Source organism: Pseudopipra pipra, unplaced genomic scaffold (genome assembly GCF_036250125.1).
Source record: "Pseudopipra pipra isolate bDixPip1 unplaced genomic scaffold, bDixPip1.hap1 HAP1_SCAFFOLD_178, whole genome shotgun sequence".
Classification (NCBI taxonomy): Eukaryota; Metazoa; Chordata; class Aves; order Passeriformes; family Pipridae; genus Pseudopipra; species Pseudopipra pipra.
In genome coordinates, this window is record NW_026990657.1 from 469 (window position 1) to 23,962 (window position 23,494).

General features: G+C 49.0%; 3 protein-coding genes across 3 annotated transcripts in view; all 3 read left to right on the forward strand.

Moving 5' to 3' along the window:
* Positions 1-656: 656 nt before the first annotated feature.
* On the forward strand, positions 657-11,205 carry LOC135408096 (serine/threonine-protein kinase PAK 2-like). Its single transcript, XM_064643439.1, has 3 exons — positions 657-757; positions 10,364-10,486; positions 11,044-11,205. Exons 1-3 carry the CDS (start codon positions 659-661, stop codon positions 11,203-11,205), a joined length of 384 nt encoding a protein of 127 aa, XP_064499509.1. The 5' UTR covers positions 657-658.
* Positions 1,641-4,250, forward strand: LOC135408091 (serine/threonine-protein kinase PAK 3-like). Its single transcript, XM_064643435.1, has 4 exons — positions 1,641-1,790; positions 2,576-2,770; positions 3,233-3,422; positions 3,901-4,250. Exons 1-4 carry the CDS (start codon positions 1,641-1,643, stop codon positions 3,966-3,968), a joined length of 603 nt encoding a protein of 200 aa, XP_064499505.1. The 3' UTR covers positions 3,969-4,250.
* Positions 11,206-15,642: 4,437 nt separating the features above from the next.
* Positions 15,643-23,494, forward strand: part of LOC135408097 (serine/threonine-protein kinase PAK 3-like) — a 50,415-nt gene continuing 42,563 nt past the window's right edge. The window contains exons 1-5 of the mRNA XM_064643440.1: positions 15,643-15,729; positions 16,640-16,762; positions 17,548-17,742; positions 18,205-18,394; positions 18,873-18,936. Of these exons, the coding sequence (XP_064499510.1) occupies positions 15,643-15,729; positions 16,640-16,762; positions 17,548-17,742; positions 18,205-18,394; positions 18,873-18,936 (659 nt within the window). The remainder of the gene's footprint in view (positions 15,730-16,639; positions 16,763-17,547; positions 17,743-18,204; positions 18,395-18,872; positions 18,937-23,494) is intronic.

The following is a 23,494-nucleotide window of genomic DNA, read 5'->3' on the forward strand; positions in this document are numbered from 1 at the left end:
CTAACCTGGGGAGGCGCAAGAGATTGACAACTCAGGGAAAAGTGTGATAGGGAGACAGGGGAAAGGTGGGTGGAACTCTCGGGTCTCTGAGGGAATGGGCCAATGGTAGCTCTCCCTGCACTGCGGCAGGCTGTGACCAATCAGCGGCAGAGGAGCGGGAAAACTGGGGAGACAGGGGGAAAAACAACTTTTGGAGGGAAAATCTGAGGGAGAAAGGGAGACAATATGGAGGTAGGACAGAATTCATAAAATTTAACAATAAACTGGGGTGCATAAGAATTCATAAACACACAACAATAAACTGGGGAAAAACTGTCAGTCCGGTGGGTGAATTATTCAGTAAGCAACAGGTCCATTTAGATTCCATTTATGTTTTTCCAGGCAGCATATCTCTCCCATTCTGTCTTCTCATCCACCACAGCTGTCAAGAGTGCCTTTGGTTTGGGTATGTCCCTTCCAGAGGAAACAGCACAGCCACTCTTCCAGCTAGATTCAACACTGTGCTCTCAGACTGAGAGTGGGGAATTCTTGTGCTTGCTTTCATTATTCAAGCTGGTTTTAACAGTACTTGTTTTTGTCTGCAGTTGATTTTGGCTTCTGTGCTTGGCTTACGCCCTGGGAGAAGAAACGGTGGTCACTCGTTGGGACTCCTTTCTATATGGCACCAGAAATGTTGAGAGGAGACAAATATGATGCCAAAGTGGATATCTGGGCCCTTGGGATCACGGCACTAGAAATGGTGGATGGTCCTACACAGGTAAGGTGCAAATACTGTCAGAGAGCCCTGCCTTTCTCCCCTGAGCCATATCTTTCTCCCACTCACATCAGCTTGAACTAGTCCCACCAAGGCCCACATCTAAAAGTGTCCTGGAGCACATCTGCTCACAGGAGAAGTGACATGTGCCAGTGCAGAAATGGGCAGTTTTGGCCTCCAACAATGCTTGAATTCCTCCTGTGCTCTTTGAACTCCCTTGGAGCTGGATCTCCCAATGGCAGGAATTTTTCAGCAGCAGGATTCTCCCGTTGGAGAATTACTGTGAAAAGCATTTCAAGGGGATCTGCAGGCCAGAAGTCTTTTCAAACTTGGACCAGTGCCCACTGCTTACTTGAGCCTTTCAGGGCAGGTCACTGCTTCTAGTACTGCCACAAGTATGTATTAGCCAGTACATTTCTAAAAGTAGGTTCTAGCACAGCTCCTTGTAGTAAGCCAATGTATTTCCAGGTTTGCAGTTGTAGATGCTAATTCCCTAAAATGAAATGACCCGCTCTTACACCAAAGGAGTGTGCAATAGGCCAGGAAGGTATACGGGGATAAAACCCCATGACTAACAGCTGAAACCAAGTTAAATGCTGCACAGTTAATTCCTGAGGAAGGCAACAATTATGGAAAATGTCAGTCTTCCAGTCTATCTGAAAAAGGTCCCTGACTTTTCTTGGAAGACTTCTTTTGGATTGCATTTGCCTTGCAGAAGGCAGCAAAAAGAGTTGAAGGCAATTAGCAGGACTGGTCTGGATGCTGAAAATTCTCTGCTTCCTTAAGCTCAAATGTTGATCAGGGCTCCTGGAGAAGCCCCAGGTCAAGTCTCAGAAAGCAAGGACTGGCCTGTGCTGGAGCTCTTCCCCTTGGGGAGGGATGGTTAATGGTTGCCTTGTGTCTTTTGTCCCAGCCTAAGTACAAGCCACCCAAGCTGAAAACTCGCAGAAACCTGTTGCCGGTGTTCCGTTCCTTCCTGGAGTCCTGCCTGAAACGGAATGAGAAGCGTCGATGGACGGCCGAGCAGCTGCTGAAGGTAAAGTGGCTGCAGGTGAAACAGCTGTCCCTCCTGCCCCACACTTTGAGGTTTCTGCCACCCAAGGAGGGACAGCTGAGCGGGCCTTGTCCCAGCCCCATTTGCTGCCTGGCACATTCAAGCAGGCCAGAAGTGCTCCAGGGTTCTGGCAGGTTTTGTGGCAGAGAGAGGGAGCTGCACAAGGTGCCACTGGGCTGTCCCTGCTGGGAAGGAAGGTGGCAGCCAGCACAGGGAGGGGCAGGGGTGGAATGCACACACTGCTCTCCCTGCAAGCCAGAGCTGAGTCCATCAGCGCTCTGCCCCTTGTGTCCCTGCTCTTGTCTGGGTGCTGAGAACCTCCACCTCAGTGCTCTTCAGAACAATACACAGGCCTGCATCCTCCTGGGGTTGACCTTGCTTAGAGGTACAGGAATTTCCCGAGGAGGGGCTTATGCTCCTCATCAGTTTTCACTCCTAAAATAGTCCAGGTCTTTAGAGAAGAGGAACCTAAGGGAGTCCTTTGAGTTTTCTGAAATGGAAAAAGGCCCGAGACAGCAAGTGGCATTCCCGAGCACTGGCAAGGCAAACCTCCTTGCTGCAGAGACCTTGAGAAATTGATTAAGGGCCTTAGGGGCCATGTTTGCCTGTGATAGCAAGGTCCTGGACATGAAGTTGGAGGTGTAGATGGTGCCCTCAGTCCTCCTGATGTGTATTGCTGGTAACCAGAGGAATCCCGCTGGAGCCTGTGGGAAACTGCATTTGGAAAGTAATGGCTCCTTTCTTTCTGTGTTTTTTCCTTTGGGCAGCATCCATTTTTAGAAAAATCCGGTAGTCTCAACAACATGAGGCCTCTGCTCGAAGCAATCAGGAGATTCCTTACAGAGAGGTTCACAACACCATCACCAGAACCTCTGCTGGCTCCCTCTGTTTCTGGACAAGAGAGTAAGGAAGAGCAAGCAGAGAAGGAAAACGACAAAGCAAAGCCTGAAGGAGTGAAATCAGTAAGTGCCAGCTTTGGTTAGCACTGCCTTTGGTGTCATTCAGAGCTGCAAGTTCCTGAGCAGCCAGTGCTTGCCATGCATGGCTGAAGAGTGTGAGGGCTGTAGCCCTGCCATGACATGGTGCTTCAGCCCAGCCACTGACACCTGGAAAAGAGGTTTTGAACTTCCAAGCTGAGTCAGACTGTCCCTTTCAGGACACACAGCAATAACTGTGCCCTAGAGGGTAGTTGCCCCTCTGCACAACCTAGTTGAGAAAATGCATGAAAATTGAAGAGAAAACTGCCCATGAACTCGTGTAAATCCTGTCTTTTTTTCTCGTCCATTCACTTTGTGAAGTGGGCAGCAAAAGACAGTTTAAGAGCCCAACTTGTGGCCAAGTCTTCCGAAGGGTTTGCATTTGAAATAGGATCCTGGGGCACCTCTGCAAGCCACCTTTCTGACATAAACTAATTCTTGCCACAGATCCTCAAGAGCTCACCAATGGCAGCTGTTGCTGCAGCACCACAGTCTGAAGAAATCTCCTTTCCCGACACTGAAATGCCAAGCACAAGCACCGGGAAAGGAGACACTCAGAAGAAAAGCATTCCAAAGGAAATCACGCACCGGCCGCCAAAGCTATTGCCACTAACACGACGTTTCCTTGATGACCTCAGTACGTATCACGTATTTCCTGGCTGGTACAGCAGTCCATGGTATGCATGTCAGCTTTAGTTCTACTAAAGGAAGAGAGGAAGCAACAGAGCACTGTGGCTGTTCCTTCTGCTGAATCACACGGAGTGTTTCTCTCCAAGAAAATAAGGGCTCTGTTGCACCAGCTCTCCTTAATTTTTGTAGACAACAAACTCTTGCATTGGTGCCTGTTCTTTTCTGATTTCTGTCTGCTCTGAGCATTCCTCCATGTGCGTGGTTTCCTGTCAAGGTAAAGCCTCAAAAGACTGTGGAAAATCAGTCTTTGTGGAGCCACCTGTGCTTCAGAGCTGCCTCTGCTGTTGTGGTTATTGTTGTTGTTGTTGTTGTTGTTGTTACCAGCTGACTACAAAGGGCTCACAGCCCTGCACAGTGGGGCTGCCTTTTGGATCTGCTGCAAGGTGGTATCTTCACATGAGCATCTTTCATGTTGTTTCTTTCAGAGGGCATTGTGAGTGAGGGGAACCCTACGAAGAAATACACTGTACAGCAGCAAATTGGCCAAGGGTAAGTCCAATCTCAGCTACTTCTACAAAACCATGGGCCAGGGATTTTGCTGGTGTCATATCAAGCATGCAGTCAGGCAAGCTGCAAACATGGGCAGACACTGGGCTTACATCCTCCTGTCTGTCAGTCCTGATCAGTATTTAATAACTGTGGTCAGAAGGCATTGTCAAAGACAACTCAATGCTGGCAGTCTCTTGCCTGTAACAAGGAGCAGGACATGGAGTATGTCCTATGTTTTCTCCTGGCCACCCTGCATGGCAGAGGGCTGCTGGGCTGCTGGGCTGCTGGGCTGCTGGCTGAAGTCGAGTGTTTTATAAACACTCTGGGCAGCAGAGCTCTGCTCTCTGGGCTGGCTTTCTCACCCAGGGCCTAAACGCCTTCTCCTTTCTTGGCTGCTGCTCTGTTTCTAGGTCTTGTGGAAGAGTTTTCCGAGGAGTTGACATTGATACAGGAAGACGGGTAAGGGCAGCACCCCCGGCAGATTGTGCAGCTCAGCTCTCGAGTGCTTTCCCCTCCGCTGGGAGCTGTGGCCACAGCTCTGGGTGGCCACGAGATCTTTGCTGCAGAGACTGTTCCTCTGAGGGCAGACAAGTGTCAGCCTGCAAGACACGGTTTGGACAGACCTTGTCCTTATTAAGTCCCCAAAAGAACACAAGGAGGGCAGGGGTATCTTTCAGAGAAGGACACCTTTGCTCAGACTTATTTACTGACTATGCTAATGCATCAGCTACTTGGTGGCTCCTTACCCAGCTGCAGTGCTGCACTTGGGAAGTGCACTTACACAGGAGTCTGCAAGGGATCTAAAGGCCCTGAGCGCTGCTCATAACCCCGGCCACATCCATAAAATACCCTAGAATGGGTTATTCCTTTTCAAACCCAGAAAAGAACTGCAAATAGGAACTGGGTTAAAAACGTTCTTTAGAGTTGCAAAATCCAACTTCAACATGTTACAAAGTGCAGGGATTGTATTTTTTTGTGTAACCCTCATGACCTTTTAGGATGGGATTTCCTCCATTACGGATTGATTGTTTGCAGACCATTTGTCCAGAGTTTACAAGGCAAAATGTCTATAGCCATGTGTCCTGTAACTGGCACACAAGGGCGAGCGGAGGAATCGCCTCTTGTCCTGTCAGTTAAGAAGCTCTGGTGTCTAATCCCAGGCAGTTTGGCCCACCCTGGCTCCATCATTCCAAAGACACCTGCTTCATGTGCGTTGTGGTCCCGTGCAACAGACTTCTCAAGTCTGTGGCTTTCAATCTCCTTTTAGGTGGCATCAAGAAGATTTTTGTTCTCGACAGAAAGAACAAAAGGGAGCTTGTTGTAACTGAGGTAGCAGTCCTGAAGAGAATGAGGCACCCCAATATCATTCGCTATATAGACAGGTGAGTGGTTCTGGGATTATCACGTTGAGGTTCATTGACAAACTGCAAGCCAAAGGCTAAAAAGCCACTTTGGTCACTGGAAGAACATGGAGCTCTTCATTATTTTATAACTCCTCCACCTGCAGTGGACGGGAGGTGCAGGGCACAGGTATCTTAGCTCCTTCAGGGAGGAGCTTGCCTTGTGTCTGCCTTGGCCTTTTCTGGTAATAGGTAGTTTGAAGCGTGTCTTCCAAAACCTGCATCTGCCATGTCTTCCTAAAGCCACAGCCCTTCAGTTCACTACCTCCCTGTTCTTTTGGGGTCTGGTTTTTTTCAAACTGATCATCTTTTCTTTGCCTTAATGATAGGTGCTGATAAACCCACCTAGAAATTATTGCCCTTGGGGTTTTCCCTCTACTTTTTGTTGCTGTGGATGCCAGGAAGACTTGGCTCTTGTTTGCACAACCACACAATGTGCCAGGTTTTAAATGGTTTTCCCTGTTTCTGAATGCACTTTATGCAATGCTTTCCAAGGGGTTGACCAACATCTGCCCTCAGTGGTGCACACCCTCCTCCCATGGAGAAGTCTGTGCTGCCTGCTTCCTGGAGTTCAGGCTGGAAGGGATGAGTTAAGATGATGAAGCAGCTGATGGCAATGTCCTGGTTCCAGATTTCTCTCTGCTGTCACTAAACTGCATTTTTGCCTTGCTTGCCATCTAAGACATCTCCTTTTTCACAGATGAGCCTTTCTCATTTAGCCTGCTCAGATTCTTTCTTCATTTACAAGTGACCTGGCAAGAAAACTCAACTGCAGTCTTTCCCATAAGGTCATTTAGCTGGGCCCATTCATCTCCATGCTGTGGGTTTCTTCTTTCAGCTACCTTTTCAATGAACAACTCTGGCTGGTGATGGAATACGTGGAGGGATGCTCCTTAGCTACTGTGGTTTTCATACAAGCTCTTGAGGAAGAGATGATAGCCTCTATCAGTCGGGAGGTAAGGGATGCTTCTGACAGGTTGGACAGGAGGGTTCTTTGCAAAAGGTGGTAAGAACAGGAGTGATTTCCTGTTCAGAGCTTTGTTTCTGCGTTGCTGTTATGATGTGGAGAAGAAAAGAGCATCCAAGTGAACGGCCTGCCAGTCTCACTGCATTTCTTGTACTCTGTTATTGTACTCCTATAATGTTGTTGTACTTTCTTTTTCAGTTTAATTTCATTTTGTTTTATTTATTATTCCAAACTTTGCCACTTGAGGTATGTCTGCAATTGATGTGTCACCTGGAAATTTGATCTTTTAGAGCCATTTCCTTTTTTGTGGGATAAAATCAGCCTAATTAATTTTTCCTCTTGTGTTTCTGTGTTTAATCTCAGTGCCTGAAAGGACTGGACTTCCTTCACTCAAATCTAGTGTTCCACAGAAACATCGAAAGTGGCAATATTCTTCTGGGAATGGATGGATCTGTCAAATTGAGTAGGCGTTCCTGGTCAGGCACTGGGAGGCAGGATATATGTATTATATGTATATATATATGTGTATATATACAGTGTTTATGTAAATATATATTGTTTGTATCTATAGTATATGTATATATGTATATAATGTAATATATGTGTATAATGTATATATGTAATATGTATTTTTATAGACATTTGGAGGCCCTTCTATAGGTGCTACACACTGTAGAGAGAGGTATAATATCGTGTATAGGATAATGTATGATATCTTCAGTAAACGATACCCTGTATTTATCGGGGTGTGTGTTGCGTCGGTACCTGGCCATGGTTTTACCTGGACGGATGGAAGGATGGGTGGGTGAATGGATACAGATCGCCCTCTCGCGGCTGCCAGCGGGGCAGGCGGAGGCAGAAGTCCCTGAATATGTGTTTGTGTAAACCTTTTGCTTCAGTCACTTCACATTGAAGTTATGAAAGGCCGAAATGAAACATTTCCCACCCATTTCCCCCGTTTTCATTTCCGCGGGACTCTCTGCTGAAGGTGGCCTGAGTATGTACATAAATGCAGCACCCTCCAAAAAACCCTGTTTTTCCCACAAGTTGTTAAAAAATACTGCCCAGCTGTTAGGAACTGGAGCCCACAGCGAGGGGGCATCGTCCCTGCCCAGCCTGGGCTATCGTGCGGGGAACAGGCAGCCTTGCTTCACCTGGGATTCACTGGGGAAGCCAGACCCCTTGTAAATCAGCACAGCCAGTCGTGTTCCCAGCTTGGGAACTCAGCTCCTTCTGATGGGCAAACCCTGTCTGTTCCAGCTACTTCCAAGAAATAATAAATGCAGATGTACAGACATTCTGCTTGGCCTGTACTCTGTACTCTATAGGGCATTTGCACGACACCCCATAACTCTCCTGCACTGTAGCCCCTTATATAATGCTCCCTTATATATAGATAATGTACATACTTGTGTGTGTGTATATATAGAGAGACTGTAAATAGTGTGTACATATAGTGTGTATATATATGTATAAACATATATATACATACACACACATATATATATACACATATATATATGTATTTGTGTAGGAACAGGAAAAAATTAAAGGAAAAACGAAAAGGTGTGGGGGGGGACGGGACGGGACTGGGGCTTCCTTCAAGTTGGGAGCGGGACGGCGTGGGGCCGGGGAGCTGTAGGGAGACTCCTCGCCACTGTGCTCAGTGCCTGGCCTCTTCCCCCCCCACCCCATCGCCCAGGCTGAGAACCGTCGCCGCTGCTGCCTCAGCCTGGGGGCCGCCCCGCCTCATCGGCAACTGTTCTTGCCTCAGCCCTCAGGTGTTTTCCCCTCAGCCCGCACCAGTTTTTCCCTCAACCCTCAGCCATTTTTCCTTCAGATCACAGTCGGTTTTGCCTCAGCCCGCACCAGTTTTTCCCTCAGCCCGCAGCCGATTTTGCCTCAGCCCACAGCCCTTTCTGCCTCATAACTGCCCCCCCCCCCCCGCCTCAGCTGCAGCCGGTTTTGTCTCAGCCCAGAGCCATTCTCATCTCAGCCCTTGTGCCCCGCTGCTTCAGCCCGCAGCGGTTTTGCTTCAGCCTGGGGATCACCCCATCTCAGCTGAGGCCTCGGTGATGCCGGGAAAAGGCCACGGTAGTAAAACTCAAGAGCCACAGGCGCTATGAAGCCGCTAGTTGTTTATTACGCTGCCGGACGCGCGGGGGATGACTCCGCCTGACACGCGCGAGCGCTCCCCCCTCACGGCTCCCGTTTTCTCCCAGCAGGTCATCCATATCCATCGCACGGTTTGACATATTCAGGAACTACCCCAGAGTGGTATGGATTTCTATGGAAATCTCGGGACACGCCTTCTGGCGCCTGCCCACTTCTCTCGGGTGGTCGTCTCGGGTCCTCTGACTCCCGTCAGGAGAATGAAGAGGAAGAAGTGGAGAAGGAACCTGTGGCTGTTGGAGAAGTAATGCTTGAAGGAATGAAAGCTTTGGTTAGCACTGCCTTTGGTGTCATTCAAAGCTGCAAGTTCCTAATATTTTAGCAGCATTTGTTTTGTCCTAATGTTGATTACGGCTCCTGGAGAAGCCCCAGTTCAAGTCTCAGAAAGCAAGGACTGGCCTGTGCTGGAGCTCTTCCCCTCGGGGAGGGATGGATCTGTAAAATTGAGTAGGTGTTCTTGGTCAGGCACAGCGTTCCTGGGAGGCAGGGTCTGGGGTTGCCTTTGAGTGCCTGCCAGTTCCCCAAAAGTGGTGCTGGTGGGAGTGCCCAGCCCACTGCTGTAAGCTGAGAGCAGAGTTGCAATGTGCAGAGAGCTCTAGAGAGGATGAGGCTGTCAAGAGTGCCTTTGGTTTGGGTATGTCCCTTCCAGAGGAAACAGAGCACAGCCACTCTTCCAGCTAGATTCAACACTGTGCTCTCAGACTGAGAGTGGGGAATTCTTGTGCTTGCTTTCATAATTCAAGCCGGTTTTAACAGTACTTGTTTTTCTCTGCAGTTGATTTTGGCTTCTGTGCTTGGCTTACACCCTGGCAGAAGAAACAGTGGTCATTCCTTGGGACTCCTTTCTATATGGCCCCAGAAATGTTGACAGGAGACAAATATGATGCCAAAGTGGACATCTGGGCCCTTGGGATCATGGCACTAGAAATGGTGGATGGTCCTACACAGGTAAGGTGCAAATAGTGTCAGAGAGCCCTGCCTTTCTCCCCTGAGCCATATCTTTCTCCCACTCACATCAGCTTGAACTAGTCCCACCAAGGCCCACGTCTAAAAGTGTCCTGGAGCACATCTGCTCACAGGAGAAGTGACATGTGCCAGTGCAGAAATGGGCCGTTTTGGCCTCCAACAATGCTTGAATTCCTCCTGTGCTCTTTGAACTCCCTTGGAGCTGGATCTCCCAATGGCAGGAATTTTTCAGCAGCAGGATTCTCCCGTTGGAGAATTACTGTGAAAAGCATTTCAAGGGGATCTGCAGGCCAGAAGTCTTTTCAAACTTGGACCAGTGCCCACTGCTTACCTGAGCCTTTCAGGGCAGGTCACTGCTTCTAGTACTGCCACAAGTATGTATTAGCCAGTACATTTCTAAAAGTAGGTTCTAGCACAGCTCCTTGTAGTAAGCCAATGTATTTCCAGGTTTGCAGTTGTAGATGCTAATTCCCTAAAATGAAATGACCCGCTCTTACACCAAAGGAGTGTGCAATAGGCCAGGAAGGTATACGGGGATAAAACCCCATGACTAACAGCTGAAACCAAGTTAAATGCTGCACAGTTAATTCCTGAGGAAGGCAACAATTATGGAAAATGTCAGTCTTCCAGTCCTTCTGAAAAAGGTCCCTGACTTTTCTTGGAAGACTTCTTTTGGATTGCATTTGCCTTGCAGAAGGCAGCAAAAAGAGTTGAAGGCAATTAGCAGGACTGGTCTGGATGCTGAAAATTCTCTGCTTCCTTAAGCTCAAATGTTGATCAGGGCTCCTGGAGAAGCCCCAGGTCAAGTCTCAGAAAGCAAGGACTGGCCTGTGCTGGAGCTTTCCCCTCGGGGAGGGATGGTCAATGGCTGTCTTGTGTTTCCTTTGTCCCAAGCCTAAGGACATGCCACCCGAGCTGGAGACTCCCAGAAACCTGTCGCCTGTGTTCCGTTCCTTCCTGCAGTCCTGCCTGAACCCGAATGCAAAGCGTCAATGGACGGCCAAGAAGCTGCTGAAGGTAAAGTGGCTGCAGGTGAAACAGCTGTCCAGGGATGGGCTTTGTCATCAGCTAAACAACTAAGTAGCATTCTAGAATAGTTTGGCTTGGAAGGGACCTTTAAGTGGCATCTAGTCCAACCCCCCTGCAACGAGCAGGGACATCTTCAACTAGACTGGGTTGCTCAGAGCCCTGTCCCACCTGACCAGGGATGGGGTATCCACTTCCTGTGCCAGTGTTTCAGCACCCTCATTCTAAACAATGACTTCCTGAGATGTAACCAGAATCTATCCTCTTCCACTTGAAAACCATGATCCTTTGTCCCATTGCAACCACGCCCTTTGAAAAAATGTGTCCCCTTGAAGGACTGAAAGGCACAATAAGCTCTCCCTGGCACCTTCTCTTCTCCAGTGCCATCTGTCTTGGCCTTTCCTCAGAGGAAAGTTGGAGGTCTAGATAGTTCCCTACGTCCTCCTGATGTGTATTGCTGGTAACCAGAGGAATCCCGCTGGAGCCTGTGAGAAACTGCATTTGGAAAGTAATGGCTCCTTTTGTTCTTCTTTGGTTTTTTGGTGCAGCATCCGTTTTTAGGAAAATCCAAGAGTCTTGTCGAGATGGCTCCTCTGATTGATGCAGTCAGGAGACCCAGAACAGCGGCACCAGAACCTCTGCTGGCTCCCTCTCTTTCTGGACAAGAGGGGAAAGAAGAGCAAGTAGAGAAGGAAGCTGCAAGTTCCTGAACAGACAGCACTCGCTCTTTGGGTCTGAAGATTGTGAGGGCAGGGGCCCTGCCATGACATGGTGCTTCAGCCCAGCCACTGACACCTGGAAAAGGGGTTTTGAACTACCAAGTCAAGTCAGGGTCCCTTGCAGGAGACAGGAGACAGGACAAACTGTCCCTTGGGGATACCTGCCCCTCTGCACAGTTCAAACATCCTGGCACTGCTGCAGCAACACAACCTGAAGAAGTCTCCTTTCCCGACATGGAAATGCCTCCACTGGCAAAGGAGGCACAGAGTAGACAAGGACTAGGAAATCAGGCAATATCTACTCTGATCTTTCCAGCCACTTCGTTTGTAAATAAACTTTTGTTGTTATTCATAGCTGGGAAGTCCCATTGATGGGGGTTTTGGTATGGTTTGGAATTGGGAAAGGGTTTCTTTCATTCATCGGCTCCAGACCACATTGCCTTTGGAATTCATCCCACTGGCCTGTGTTTGCCCAGTCGTGGTACTTCTATATGAGGAAGAAAGTGCAATTGCAAGTCCAGCCACAATCAGATGGAGAGTGGGGCAGACAAATCCCCCCGCTGGGTACAGGTATTCAACTGGGACCGTAGAGTGTTTGAGTTCTTGACAATTGGGTTTGTATGACCACTTGCAATCTCTGTGCCTGGATGAGAGTCTTCCTCAGCTGAAAAAGCAGAAGGTCAGCCCGTGTGCTCCGAAAGGGCACGTCTGATGCGAGGCTTTCAGAGCAGCAGTCTGAGGGGCTGAGCCCCCGCAGAGCCCGGGCAGAGCACAGAGCAGCCTCAGCATGCGCAGAGCCAGGCTGGAAGAAGCCCAGCCCGGGGTGCTTGCATCTTTCTGGGACCAGACTAATCTTCCAGACTCGGAGACAAACTGGGTGTGGGCTGCTCCAGAGGGGAATCGTGGCCAGGCATGGAAATGCATGGACTGATGGGATTTGCCACCTTGGGTCTGCACAGGAGTCGAGAAGGGCAAAAGAGAGCAGAGTGATGGAGTCGTTTCTGGCAATGCCTCCTGACCTCTTGGTTGCCTCGTAGCTCCTGGGAAAGGTCGGGAGTGTCTGTGCCACTCTGGACAGAGGGGGAGGGAGCTGGGCTGTTCCACAGGCTTGTGCTCAGGTGAGTGTCCTTTAGGCATCCCAGTTCTGCCCTGGGAACTGAGGCTGACACAGAGGGTGACAGCCTTCCCTGGGAGAGGCCCCACAAAACGGCGGATCCTCATGGCTTGGAGGCTCCCCATGAAATGGCACAACTGACATCATGGAGATTACTAAATGTGGGAGCATTATATGGGGGGTGTGCAAATTTATAAAATATATAGACACACAAGGTACTGTAGAATTATTACCGTTGTATATAGATAGTGTTTTACAGTGCTGTGGGCATACCTGGACTCTGTACTGTCTAGGGCACTTACACAACACCCCATAACTCTCCTGCACTGTAGCCCCTTACATAATGCTCCCTTATATATAGATAATGTACATACTTGTGTGTGTGTATATACAGAGAGACTGTGTAAATAGTGTGTACATATAGTGTGTATATATATGTATATACATATATATACATACACACACATATATATACACACACATATATATATGTATTTGTGTGGGAACAGGAAAAAATTAAAGGAAAAACGGAAAGCTGTGTGTGTGGGAGGGAACTGGGGCTTCCTTCAAGTTGGGAGCGGGACGGCGTGGGGCCGGGGAGCTGTAGGGAGACTCCTCGCCACTGTGCTCAGTGCCTGGCCTCTTCCCCCCCCCCCACCCCATCGCCCAGGCTGAGAACCGTCGCCGCTGCTGCCTCAGCCTGGGGGCCGCCCCGCCTCATCGGCAACTGTTCTTGCCTCAGCCCTCAGGTGTTTTCCCCTCAGCCCGCACCAGTTTTTCCCTCAACCCTCAGCCATTTTTCCTTCAGATCACAGTCGGTTTTGCCTCAGCCCGGACCAATTTTTCCCTCAACTCGCAGCCGGTTTTGCCTCAGCCCGGACCAATTTTTCCCTCAACTCGCAGCCGGTTTTGCCTCAGCCCACAGCCCTTTCTGCCTCATAACTGCCCCCCCCCCCCGCCTCAGCTGCAGCCGGTTTTGTCTCAGCCCAGAGCCGTTCTCATCTCAGCCCTTGTGCCGCGCTGCTTCAGCCCGCAGCGGTTTTTGCTTCAGCCTGGGGTTCACCCCATCTCAGCTGAGGCCTCAGTGATGCCGGGAAAAGGCGACGGTAGTAAAACTCAAGAGCCACAGGCGCTATGAAGCCGCTAGTTGTTTCTTACGCTGCCGGACGCGCGGGGGATGACTCCGCCTGACACGCGCGAGCGCTCCCCCCTCACGGCTCCCGTTTTCTCCCAGCAGGTCATCCATATCCATCGCACGGTTTGACATATTCAGGAACTACCCCAGAGTGGGCGCTGGTCTATGGAAATCTCGGGACACGCCTTCTGGCGCCTGCCCACTTCTCTCGGGTGGTCGTCTCGGGTCCTCTGACTCTGCTCAGGAGAATGAAGAGGAAGAAGTGGAGAAGGAACCTGTGGCTGTTGGAGAAGTAATGCCTGAAGGAATGAAAGCTTTGGTTAGCACTGCCTTTGGTGTCATTCAGAGCTGCAAGTTCCTAATATTTTAGCAGCATTTGTTTTGTCCTAATGTTGATTACGGCTCCTGGAGAAGCCCCAGGTCAAGTCTCAGAAAGCAAGGACTGGCCTGTGCTGGAGCTCTTCCCCTTGGGGAGGGATGGTTAATGCCTGTCTTGTGTTTCCTTTGTCCCAAGCCTAAGGACGTGCCACCCAAGCTGGAGACTCCCAGAAACCTGTCACCTGTGTTCCTCTCCTTCCTGCAGTCTTGCCTGAACTGGAATGTGAGGCCCCGATGGCCCACCAGGCTGCTTCTGCAGGTAAAGTGGCTGCAGGTGAAACAGCTGTCCAGGGATGGGCTTTGTCATCAGCTAAACTCAGAGGCATCAGGAGACCTCCTCTGCTACTAATCTCCAGTCTTGGTACTTTTCAAATGACAAATAAGTAGCATCACAGAATAATTTGGCTTGGAAGAGACCTTTAAGTGGCATCTAGTCCAACCCCCCTGCAACGAGCAGGGCCATCTTCAACTAGACCAGGTTGCTCAGAGCCTTTCCTCCAAGGAAAGGTCTTCCACCATCTGGTCCTGTCTGTGGTCCTGGCTTGTACTTTCCTTTCTAGTTTAATTTCATTTTATTTTTTTTATTATTCTAAACTTTGCCACTTGAAGTATGTCTGCAATTGATGTGTCACCTGGAAATTTGATCTTTTAGAGCCATTTCCTTTTTTGTGCCATAAAATCAGCCTAATTAATTTTTCCTCTTGTGTTTCTTTGTTTAATCTCAGTGCCTGAAAGCCCTGGACTTCCTTCATTCAAATCGAGTGATCCACAGAGACATCAAAAGTGACAGTATTCTTCTCGGAATGGATGGATCTGTCAAACTGAGTAGGTGTTCTTGGTCAGGCACAGCGTTCCTGGGAGGCAGGGTCTGGGGTTGCCTTTGAGTGCCTGCCAGTTCCCCAGAAGTGGTGCTGGTGGGACTGCCCAGCCCACTGCTGTAAGCTGAGAGCAGAGTTGCAATGTGCAGAGAGCTCTAGAGAGGATGAGGCTGTCTGCCACAGTCCGTGGGGGGAAGGGAAATGGGACCGGGCACTGCAATAAGGGTTCTGACACAGTTGAGGTCTCGTGCAGCAATGCCACTTTATTTAGGGGCAACAAGGGTTTAAATAAAGTAGGTTTGAGGGGTGGATTCTAACCTGGGGAGGCGCAAGAGATTGACAACTCAGGGAAAAGTGTGATAGGGAGACAGGGGAAAGGTGGGTGGAACTCTCGGGTCTCTGAGGGAATGGGCCAATGGTAGCTCTCCCTGCACTGCGGCAGGCTGTGACCAATCAGCGGCAGAGGAGCGGGAAAACTGGGGAGACAGGGGGAAAAACAACTTTTGGAGGGAAAATCTGAGGGAGAAAGGGAGACAATATGGAGGTAGGACAGAATTCATAAAATTTAACAATAAACTGGGGTGCATAAGAATTCATAAACACACAACAATAAACTGGGGAAAAACTGTCAGTCCGGTGGGTGAATTATTCAGTAAGCAACAGGTCCATTTAGATCCCATTTATGTTTTTCCAGGCAGCATATCTCTCCCATTCTGTCTTCTCATCCACCACAGCTGTCAAGAGTGCCTTTGGTTTGGGTATGTCCCTTCCAGAGGAAACAGCACAGCCACTCTTCCAGCTAGATTCAACACTGTGCTCTCAGACTGAGAGTGGGGAATTCTTGTGCTTGCTTTCATTATTCAAGCTGGTTTTAACAGTACTTGTTTTTGTCTGCAGTTGATTTTGGCTTCTGTGCTTGGCTTACGCCCTGGGAGAAGAAACGGTGGTCACTCGTTGGGACTCCTTTCTATATGGCACCAGAAATGTTGAGAGGAGACAAATATGATGCCAAAGTGGATATCTGGGCCCTTGGGATCACGGCACTAGAAATGGTGGATGGTCCTACACAGGTAAGGTGCAAATACTGTCAGAGAGCCCTGCCTTTCTCCCCTGAGCCATATCTTTCTCCCACTCACATCAGCTTGAACTAGTCCCACCAAGGCCCACATCTAAAAGTGTCCTGGAGCACATCTGCTCACAGGAGAAGTGACATGTGCCAGTGCAGAAATGGGCAGTTTTGGCCTCCAACAATGCTTGAATTCCTCCTGTGCTCTTTGAACTCCCTTGGAGCTGGATCTCCCAATGGCAGGAATTTTTCAGCAGCAGGATTCTCCCGTTGGAGAATTACTGTGAAAAGCATTTCAAGGGGATCTGCAGGCCAGAAGTCTTTTCAAACTTGGACCAGTGCCCACTGCTTACTTGAGCCTTTCAGGGCAGGTCACTGCTTCTAGTACTGCCACAAGTATGTATTAGCCAGTACATTTCTAAAAGTAGGTTCTAGCACAGCTCCTTGTAGTAAGCCAATGTATTTCCAGGTTTGCAGTTGTAGATGCTAATTCCCTAAAATGAAATGACCCGCTCTTACACCAAAGGAGTGTGCAATAGGCCAGGAAGGTATACGGGGATAAAACCCCATGACTAACAGCTGAAACCAAGTTAAATGCTGCACAGTTAATTCCTGAGGAAGGCAACAATTATGGAAAATGTCAGTCTTCCAGTCTATCTGAAAAAGGTCCCTGACTTTTCTTGGAAGACTTCTTTTGGATTGCATTTGCCTTGCAGAAGGCAGCAAAAAGAGTTGAAGGCAATTAGCAGGACTGGTCTGGATGCTGAAAATTCTCTGCTTCCTTAAGCTCAAATGTTGATCAGGGCTCCTGGAGAAGCCCCAGGTCAAGTCTCAGAAAGCAAGGACTGGCCTGTGCTGGAGCTCTTCCCCTTGGGGAGGGATGGTTAATGGTTGCCTTGTGTCTTTTGTCCCAGCCTAAGTACAAGCCACCCAAGCTGAAAACTCGCAGAAACCTGTTGCCGGTGTTCCGTTCCTTCCTGGAGTCCTGCCTGAAACGGAATGAGAAGCGTCGATGGACGGCCGAGCAGCTGCTGAAGGTAAAGTGGCTGCAGGTGAAACAGCTGTCCCTCCTGCCCCACACTTTGAGGTTTCTGCCACCCAAGGAGGGACAGCTGAGCGGGCCTTGTCCCAGCCCCATTTGCTGCCTGGCACATTCAAGCAGGCCAGAAGTGCTCCAGGGTTCTGGCAGGTTTTGTGGCAGAGAGAGGGAGCTGCACAAGGTGCCACTGGGCTGTCCCTGCTGGGAAGGAAGGTGGCAGCCAGCACAGGGAGGGGCAGGGGTGGAATGCACACACTGCTCTCCCTGCAAGCCAGAGCTGAGTCCATCAGCGCTCTGCCCCTTGTGTCCCTGCTCTTGTCTGGGTGCTGAGAACCTCCACCTCAGTGCTCTTCAGAACAATACACAGGCCTGCATCCTCCTGGGGTTGACCTTGCTTAGAGGTACAGGAATTTCCCGAGGAGGGGCTTATGCTCCTCATCAGTTTTCACTCCTAAAATAGCCCAGGTCTTTAGAGAAGAGGAACCTAAGGGAGTCCTTTGAGTTTTCTGAAATGGAAAAAGGCCCGAGACAGCAAGTGGCATTCCCGAGCACTGGCAAGGCAAACCTCCTTGCTGCAGAGACCTTGAGAAATTGATTAAGGGCCTTAGGGGCCATGTTTGCCTGTGATAGCAAGGTCCTGGACATGAAGTTGGAGGTGTAGATGGTGCCCTCAGTCCTCCTGATGTGTATTGCTGGTAACCAGAGGAATCCCGCTGGAGCCTGTGGGAAACTGCATTTGGAAAGTAATGGCTCCTTTCTTTCTGTGTTTTTTCCTTTGGGCAGCATCCATTTTTAGAAAAATCCGGTAGTCTCAACAACATGAGGCCTCTGCTCGAAGCAATCAGGAGATTCCTTACAGAGAGGTTCACAACACCATCACCAGAACCTCTGCTGGCTCCCTCTGTTTCTGGACAAGAGAGTAAGGAAGAGCAAGCAGAGAAGGAAAACGACAAAGCAAAGCCTGAAGGAGTGAAATCAGTAAGTGCCAGCTTTGGTTAGCACTGCCTTTGGTGTCATTCAGAGCTGCAAGTTCCTGAGCAGCCAGTGCTTGCCATGCATGGCTGAAGAGTGTGAGGGCTGTAGCCCTGCCATGACATGGTGCTTCAGCCCAGCCACTGACACCTGGAAAAGAGGTTTTGAACTTCCAAGCTGAGTCAGACTGTCCCTTTCAGGACACACAGCAATAACTGTGCCCTAGAGGGTAGTTGCCCCTCTGCACAACCTAGTTGAGAAAATGCATGAAAATTGAAGAGAAAACTGCCCATGAACTCGTGTAAATCCTGTCTTTTTTTCTCGTCCATTCACTTTGTGAAGTGGGCAGCAAAAGACAGTTTAAGAGCCCAACTTGTGGCCAAGTCTTCCGAAGGGTTTGCATTTGAAATAGGATCCTGGGGCACCTCTGCAAGCCACCTTTCTGACATAAACTAATTCTTGCCACAGATCCTCAAGAGCTCACCAATGGCAGCTGTTGCTGCAGCACCACAGTCTGAAGAAATCTCCTTTCCCGACACTGAAATGCCAAGCACAAGCACCGGGAAAGGAGACACTCAGAAGAAAAGCATTCCAAAGGAAATCACGCACCGGCCGCCAAAGCTATTGCCACTAACACGACGTTTCCTTGATGACCTCAGTACGTATCACGTATTTCCTGGCTGGTACAGCAGTCCATGGTATGCATGTCAGCTTTAGTTCTACTAAAGGAAGAGAGGAAGCAACAGAGCACTGTGGCTGTTCCTTCTGCTGAATCACACGGAGTGTTTCTCTCCAAGAAAATAAGGGCTCTGTTGCACCAGCTCTCCTTAATTTTTGTAGACAACAAACTCTTGCATTGGTGCCTGTTCTTTTCTGATTTCTGTCTGCTCTGAGCATTCCTCCATGTGCGTGGTTTCCTGTCAAGGTAAAGCCTCAAAAGACTGTGGAAAATCAGTCTTTGTGGAGCCACCTGTGCTTCAGAGCTGCCTCTGCTGTTGTGGTTATTGTTGTTGTTGTTGTTGTTGTTGTTACCAGCTGACTACAAAGGGCTCACAGCCCTGCACAGTGGGGCTGCCTTTTGGATCTGCTGCAAGGTGGTATCTTCACATGAGCATCTTTCATGTTGTTTCTTTCAGAGGGCATTGTGAGTGAGGGGAACCCTACGAAGAAATACACTGTACAGCAGCAAATTGGCCAAGGGTAAGTCCAATCTCAGCTACTTCTACAAAACCATGGGCCAGGGATTTTGCTGGTGTCATATCAAGCATGCAGTCAGGCAAGCTGCAAACATGGGCAGACACTGGGCTTACATCCTCCTGTCTGTCAGTCCTGATCAGTATTTAATAACTGTGGTCAGAAGGCATTGTCAAAGACAACTCAATGCTGGCAGTCTCTTGCCTGTAACAAGGAGCAGGACATGGAGTATGTCCTATGTTTTCTCCTGGCCACCCTGCATGGCAGAGGGCTGCTGGGCTGCTGGGCTGCTGGGCTGCTGGCTGAAGTCGAGTGTTTTATAAACACTCTGGGCAGCAGAGCTCTGCTCTCTGGGCTGGCTTTCTCACCCAGGGCCTAAACGCCTTCTCCTTTCTTGGCTGCTGCTCTGTTTCTAGGTCTTGTGGAAGAGTTTTCCGAGGAGTTGACATTGATACAGGAAGACGGGTAAGGGCAGCACCCCCGGCAGATTGTGCAGCTCAGCTCTCGAGTGCTTTCCCCTCCGCTGGGAGCTGTGGCCACAGCTCTGGGTGGCCACGAGATCTTTGCTGCAGAGACTGTTCCTCTGAGGGCAGACAAGTGTCAGCCTGCAAGACACGGTTTGGACAGACCTTGTCCTTATTAAGTCCCCAAAAGAACACAAGGAGGGCAGGGGTATCTTTCAGAGAAGGACACCTTTGCTCAGACTTATTTACTGACTATGCTAATGCATCAGCTACTTGGTGGCTCCTTACCCAGCTGCAGTGCTGCACTTGGGAAGTGCACTTACACAGGAGTCTGCAAGGGATCTAAAGGCCCTGAGCGCTGCTCATAACCCCGGCCACATCCATAAAATACCCTAGAATGGGTTATTCCTTTTCAAACCCAGAAAAGAACTGCAAATAGGAACTGGGTTAAAAACGTTCTTTAGAGTTGCAAAATCCAACTTCAACATGTTACAAAGTGCAGGGATTGTATTTTTTTGTGTAACCCTCATGACCTTTTAGGATGGGATTTCCTCCATTACGGATTGATTGTTTGCAGACCATTTGTCCAGAGTTTACAAGGCAAAATGTCTATAGCCATGTGTCCTGTAACTGGCACACAAGGGCGAGCGGAGGAATCGCCTCTTGTCCTGTCAGTTAAGAAGCTCTGGTGTCTAATCCCAGGCAGTTTGGCCCACCCTGGCTCCATCATTCCAAAGACACCTGCTTCATGTGCGTTGTGGTCCCGTGCAACAGACTTCTCAAGTCTGTGGCTTTCAATCTCCTTTTAGGTGGCATCAAGAAGATTTTTGTTCTCGACAGAAAGAACAAAAGGGAGCTTGTTGTAACTGAGGTAGCAGTCCTGAAGAGAATGAGGCACCCCAATATCATTCGCTATATAGACAGGTGAGTGGTTCTGGGATTATCACGTTGAGGTTCATTGACAAACTGCAAGCCAAAGGCTAAAAAGCCACTTTGGTCACTGGAAGAACATGGAGCTCTTCATTATTTTATAACTCCTCCACCTGCAGTGGACGGGAGGTGCAGGGCACAGGTATCTTAGCTCCTTCAGGGAGGAGCTTGCCTTGTGTCTGCCTTGGCCTTTTCTGGTAATAGGTAGTTTGAAGCGTGTCTTCCAAAACCTGCATCTGCCATGTCTTCCTAAAGCCACAGCCCTTCAGTTCACTACCTCCCTGTTCTTTTGGGGTCTGGTTTTTTTCAAACTGATCATCTTTTCTTTGCCTTAATGATAGGTGCTGATAAACCCACCTAGAAATTATTGCCCTTGGGGTTTTCCCTCTACTTTTTGTTGCTGTGGATGCCAGGAAGACTTGGCTCTTGTTTGCACAACCACACAATGTGCCAGGTTTTAAATGGTTTTCCCTGTTTCTGAATGCACTTTATGCAATGCTTTCCAAGGGGTTGACCAACATCTGCCCTCAGTGGTGCACACCCTCCTCCCATGGAGAAGTCTGTGCTGCCTGCTTCCTGGAGTTCAGGCTGGAAGGGATGAGTTAAGATGATGAAGCAGCTGATGGCAATGTCCTGGTTCCAGATTTCTCTCTGCTGTCACTAAACTGCATTTTTGCCTTGCTTGCCATCTAAGACATCTCCTTTTTCACAGATGAGCCTTTCTCATTTAGCCTGCTCAGATTCTTTCTTCATTTACAAGTGACCTGGCAAGAAAACTCAACTGCAGTCTTTCCCATAAGGTCATTTAGCTGGGCCCATTCATCTCCATGCTGTGGGTTTCTTCTTTCAGCTACCTTTTCAATGAACAACTCTGGCTGGTGATGGAATACGTGGAGGGATGCTCCTTAGCTACTGTGGTTTTCATACAAGCTCTTGAGGAAGAGATGATAGCCTCTATCAGTCGGGAGGTAAGGGATGCTTCTGACAGGTTGGACAGGAGGGTTCTTTGCAAAAGGTGGTAAGAACAGGAGTGATTTCCTGTTCAGAGCTTTGTTTCTGCGTTGCTGTTATGATGTGGAGAAGAAAAGAGCATCCAAGTGAACGGCCTGCCAGTCTCACTGCATTTCTTGTACTCTGTTATTGTACTCCTATAATGTTGTTGTACTTTCTTTTTCAGTTTAATTTCATTTTGTTTTATTTATTATTCCAAACTTTGCCACTTGAGGTATGTCTGCAATTGATGTGTCACCTGGAAATTTGATCTTTTAGAGCCATTTCCTTTTTTGTGGGATAAAATCAGCCTAATTAATTTTTCCTCTTGTGTTTCTGTGTTTAATCTCAGTGCCTGAAAGGACTGGACTTCCTTCACTCAAATCTAGTGTTCCACAGAAACATCGAAAGTGGCAATATTCTTCTGGGAATGGATGGATCTGTCAAATTGAGTAGGCGTTCCTGGTCAGGCACTGGGAGGCAGGATATATGTATTATATGTATATATATATGTGTATATATACAGTGTTTATGTAAATATATATTGTTTGTATCTATAGTATATGTATATATGTATATAATGTAATATATGTGTATAATGTATATATGTAATATGTATTTTTATAGACATTTGGAGGCCCTTCTATAGGTGCTACACACTGTAGAGAGAGGTATAATATCGTGTATAGGATAATGTATGATATCTTCAGTAAACGATACCCTGTATTTATCGGGGTGTGTGTTGCGTCGGTACCTGGCCATGGTTTTACCTGGACGGATGGAAGGATGGGTGGGTGAATGGATACAGATCGCCCTCTCGCGGCTGCCAGCGGGGCAGGCGGAGGCAGAAGTCCCTGAATATGTGTTTGTGTAAACCTTTTGCTTCAGTCACTTCACATTGAAGTTATGAAAGGCCGAAATGAAACATTTCCCACCCATTTCCCCCGTTTTCATTTCCGCGGGACTCTCTGCTGAAGGTGGCCTGAGTATGTACATAAATGCAGCACCCTCCAAAAAACCCTGTTTTTCCCACAAGTTGTTAAAAAATACTGCCCAGCTGTTAGGAACTGGAGCCCACAGCGAGGGGGCATCGTCCCTGCCCAGCCTGGGCTATCGTGCGGGGAACAGGCAGCCTTGCTTCACCTGGGATTCACTGGGGAAGCCAGACCCCTTGTAAATCAGCACAGCCAGTCGTGTTCCCAGCTTGGGAACTCAGCTCCTTCTGATGGGCAAACCCTGTCTGTTCCAGCTACTTCCAAGAAATAATAAATGCAGATGTACAGACATTCTGCTTGGCCTGTACTCTGTACTCTATAGGGCATTTGCACGACACCCCATAACTCTCCTGCACTGTAGCCCCTTATATAATGCTCCCTTATATATAGATAATGTACATACTTGTGTGTGTGTATATATAGAGAGACTGTAAATAGTGTGTACATATAGTGTGTATATATATGTATAAACATATATATACATACACACACATATATATATACACATATATATATGTATTTGTGTAGGAACAGGAAAAAATTAAAGGAAAAACGAAAAGGTGTGGGGGGGGACGGGACGGGACTGGGGCTTCCTTCAAGTTGGGAGCGGGACGGCGTGGGGCCGGGGAGCTGTAGGGAGACTCCTCGCCACTGTGCTCAGTGCCTGGCCTCTTCCCCCCCCACCCCATCGCCCAGGCTGAGAACCGTCGCCGCTGCTGCCTCAGCCTGGGGGCCGCCCCGCCTCATCGGCAACTGTTCTTGCCTCAGCCCTCAGGTGTTTTCCCCTCAGCCCGCACCAGTTTTTCCCTCAACCCTCAGCCATTTTTCCTTCAGATCACAGTCGGTTTTGCCTCAGCCCGCACCAGTTTTTCCCTCAGCCCGCAGCCGATTTTGCCTCAGCCCACAGCCCTTTCTGCCTCATAACTGCCCCCCCCCCCCCGCCTCAGCTGCAGCCGGTTTTGTCTCAGCCCAGAGCCATTCTCATCTCAGCCCTTGTGCCCCGCTGCTTCAGCCCGCAGCGGTTTTGCTTCAGCCTGGGGATCACCCCATCTCAGCTGAGGCCTCGGTGATGCCGGGAAAAGGCCACGGTAGTAAAACTCAAGAGCCACAGGCGCTATGAAGCCGCTAGTTGTTTATTACGCTGCCGGACGCGCGGGGGATGACTCCGCCTGACACGCGCGAGCG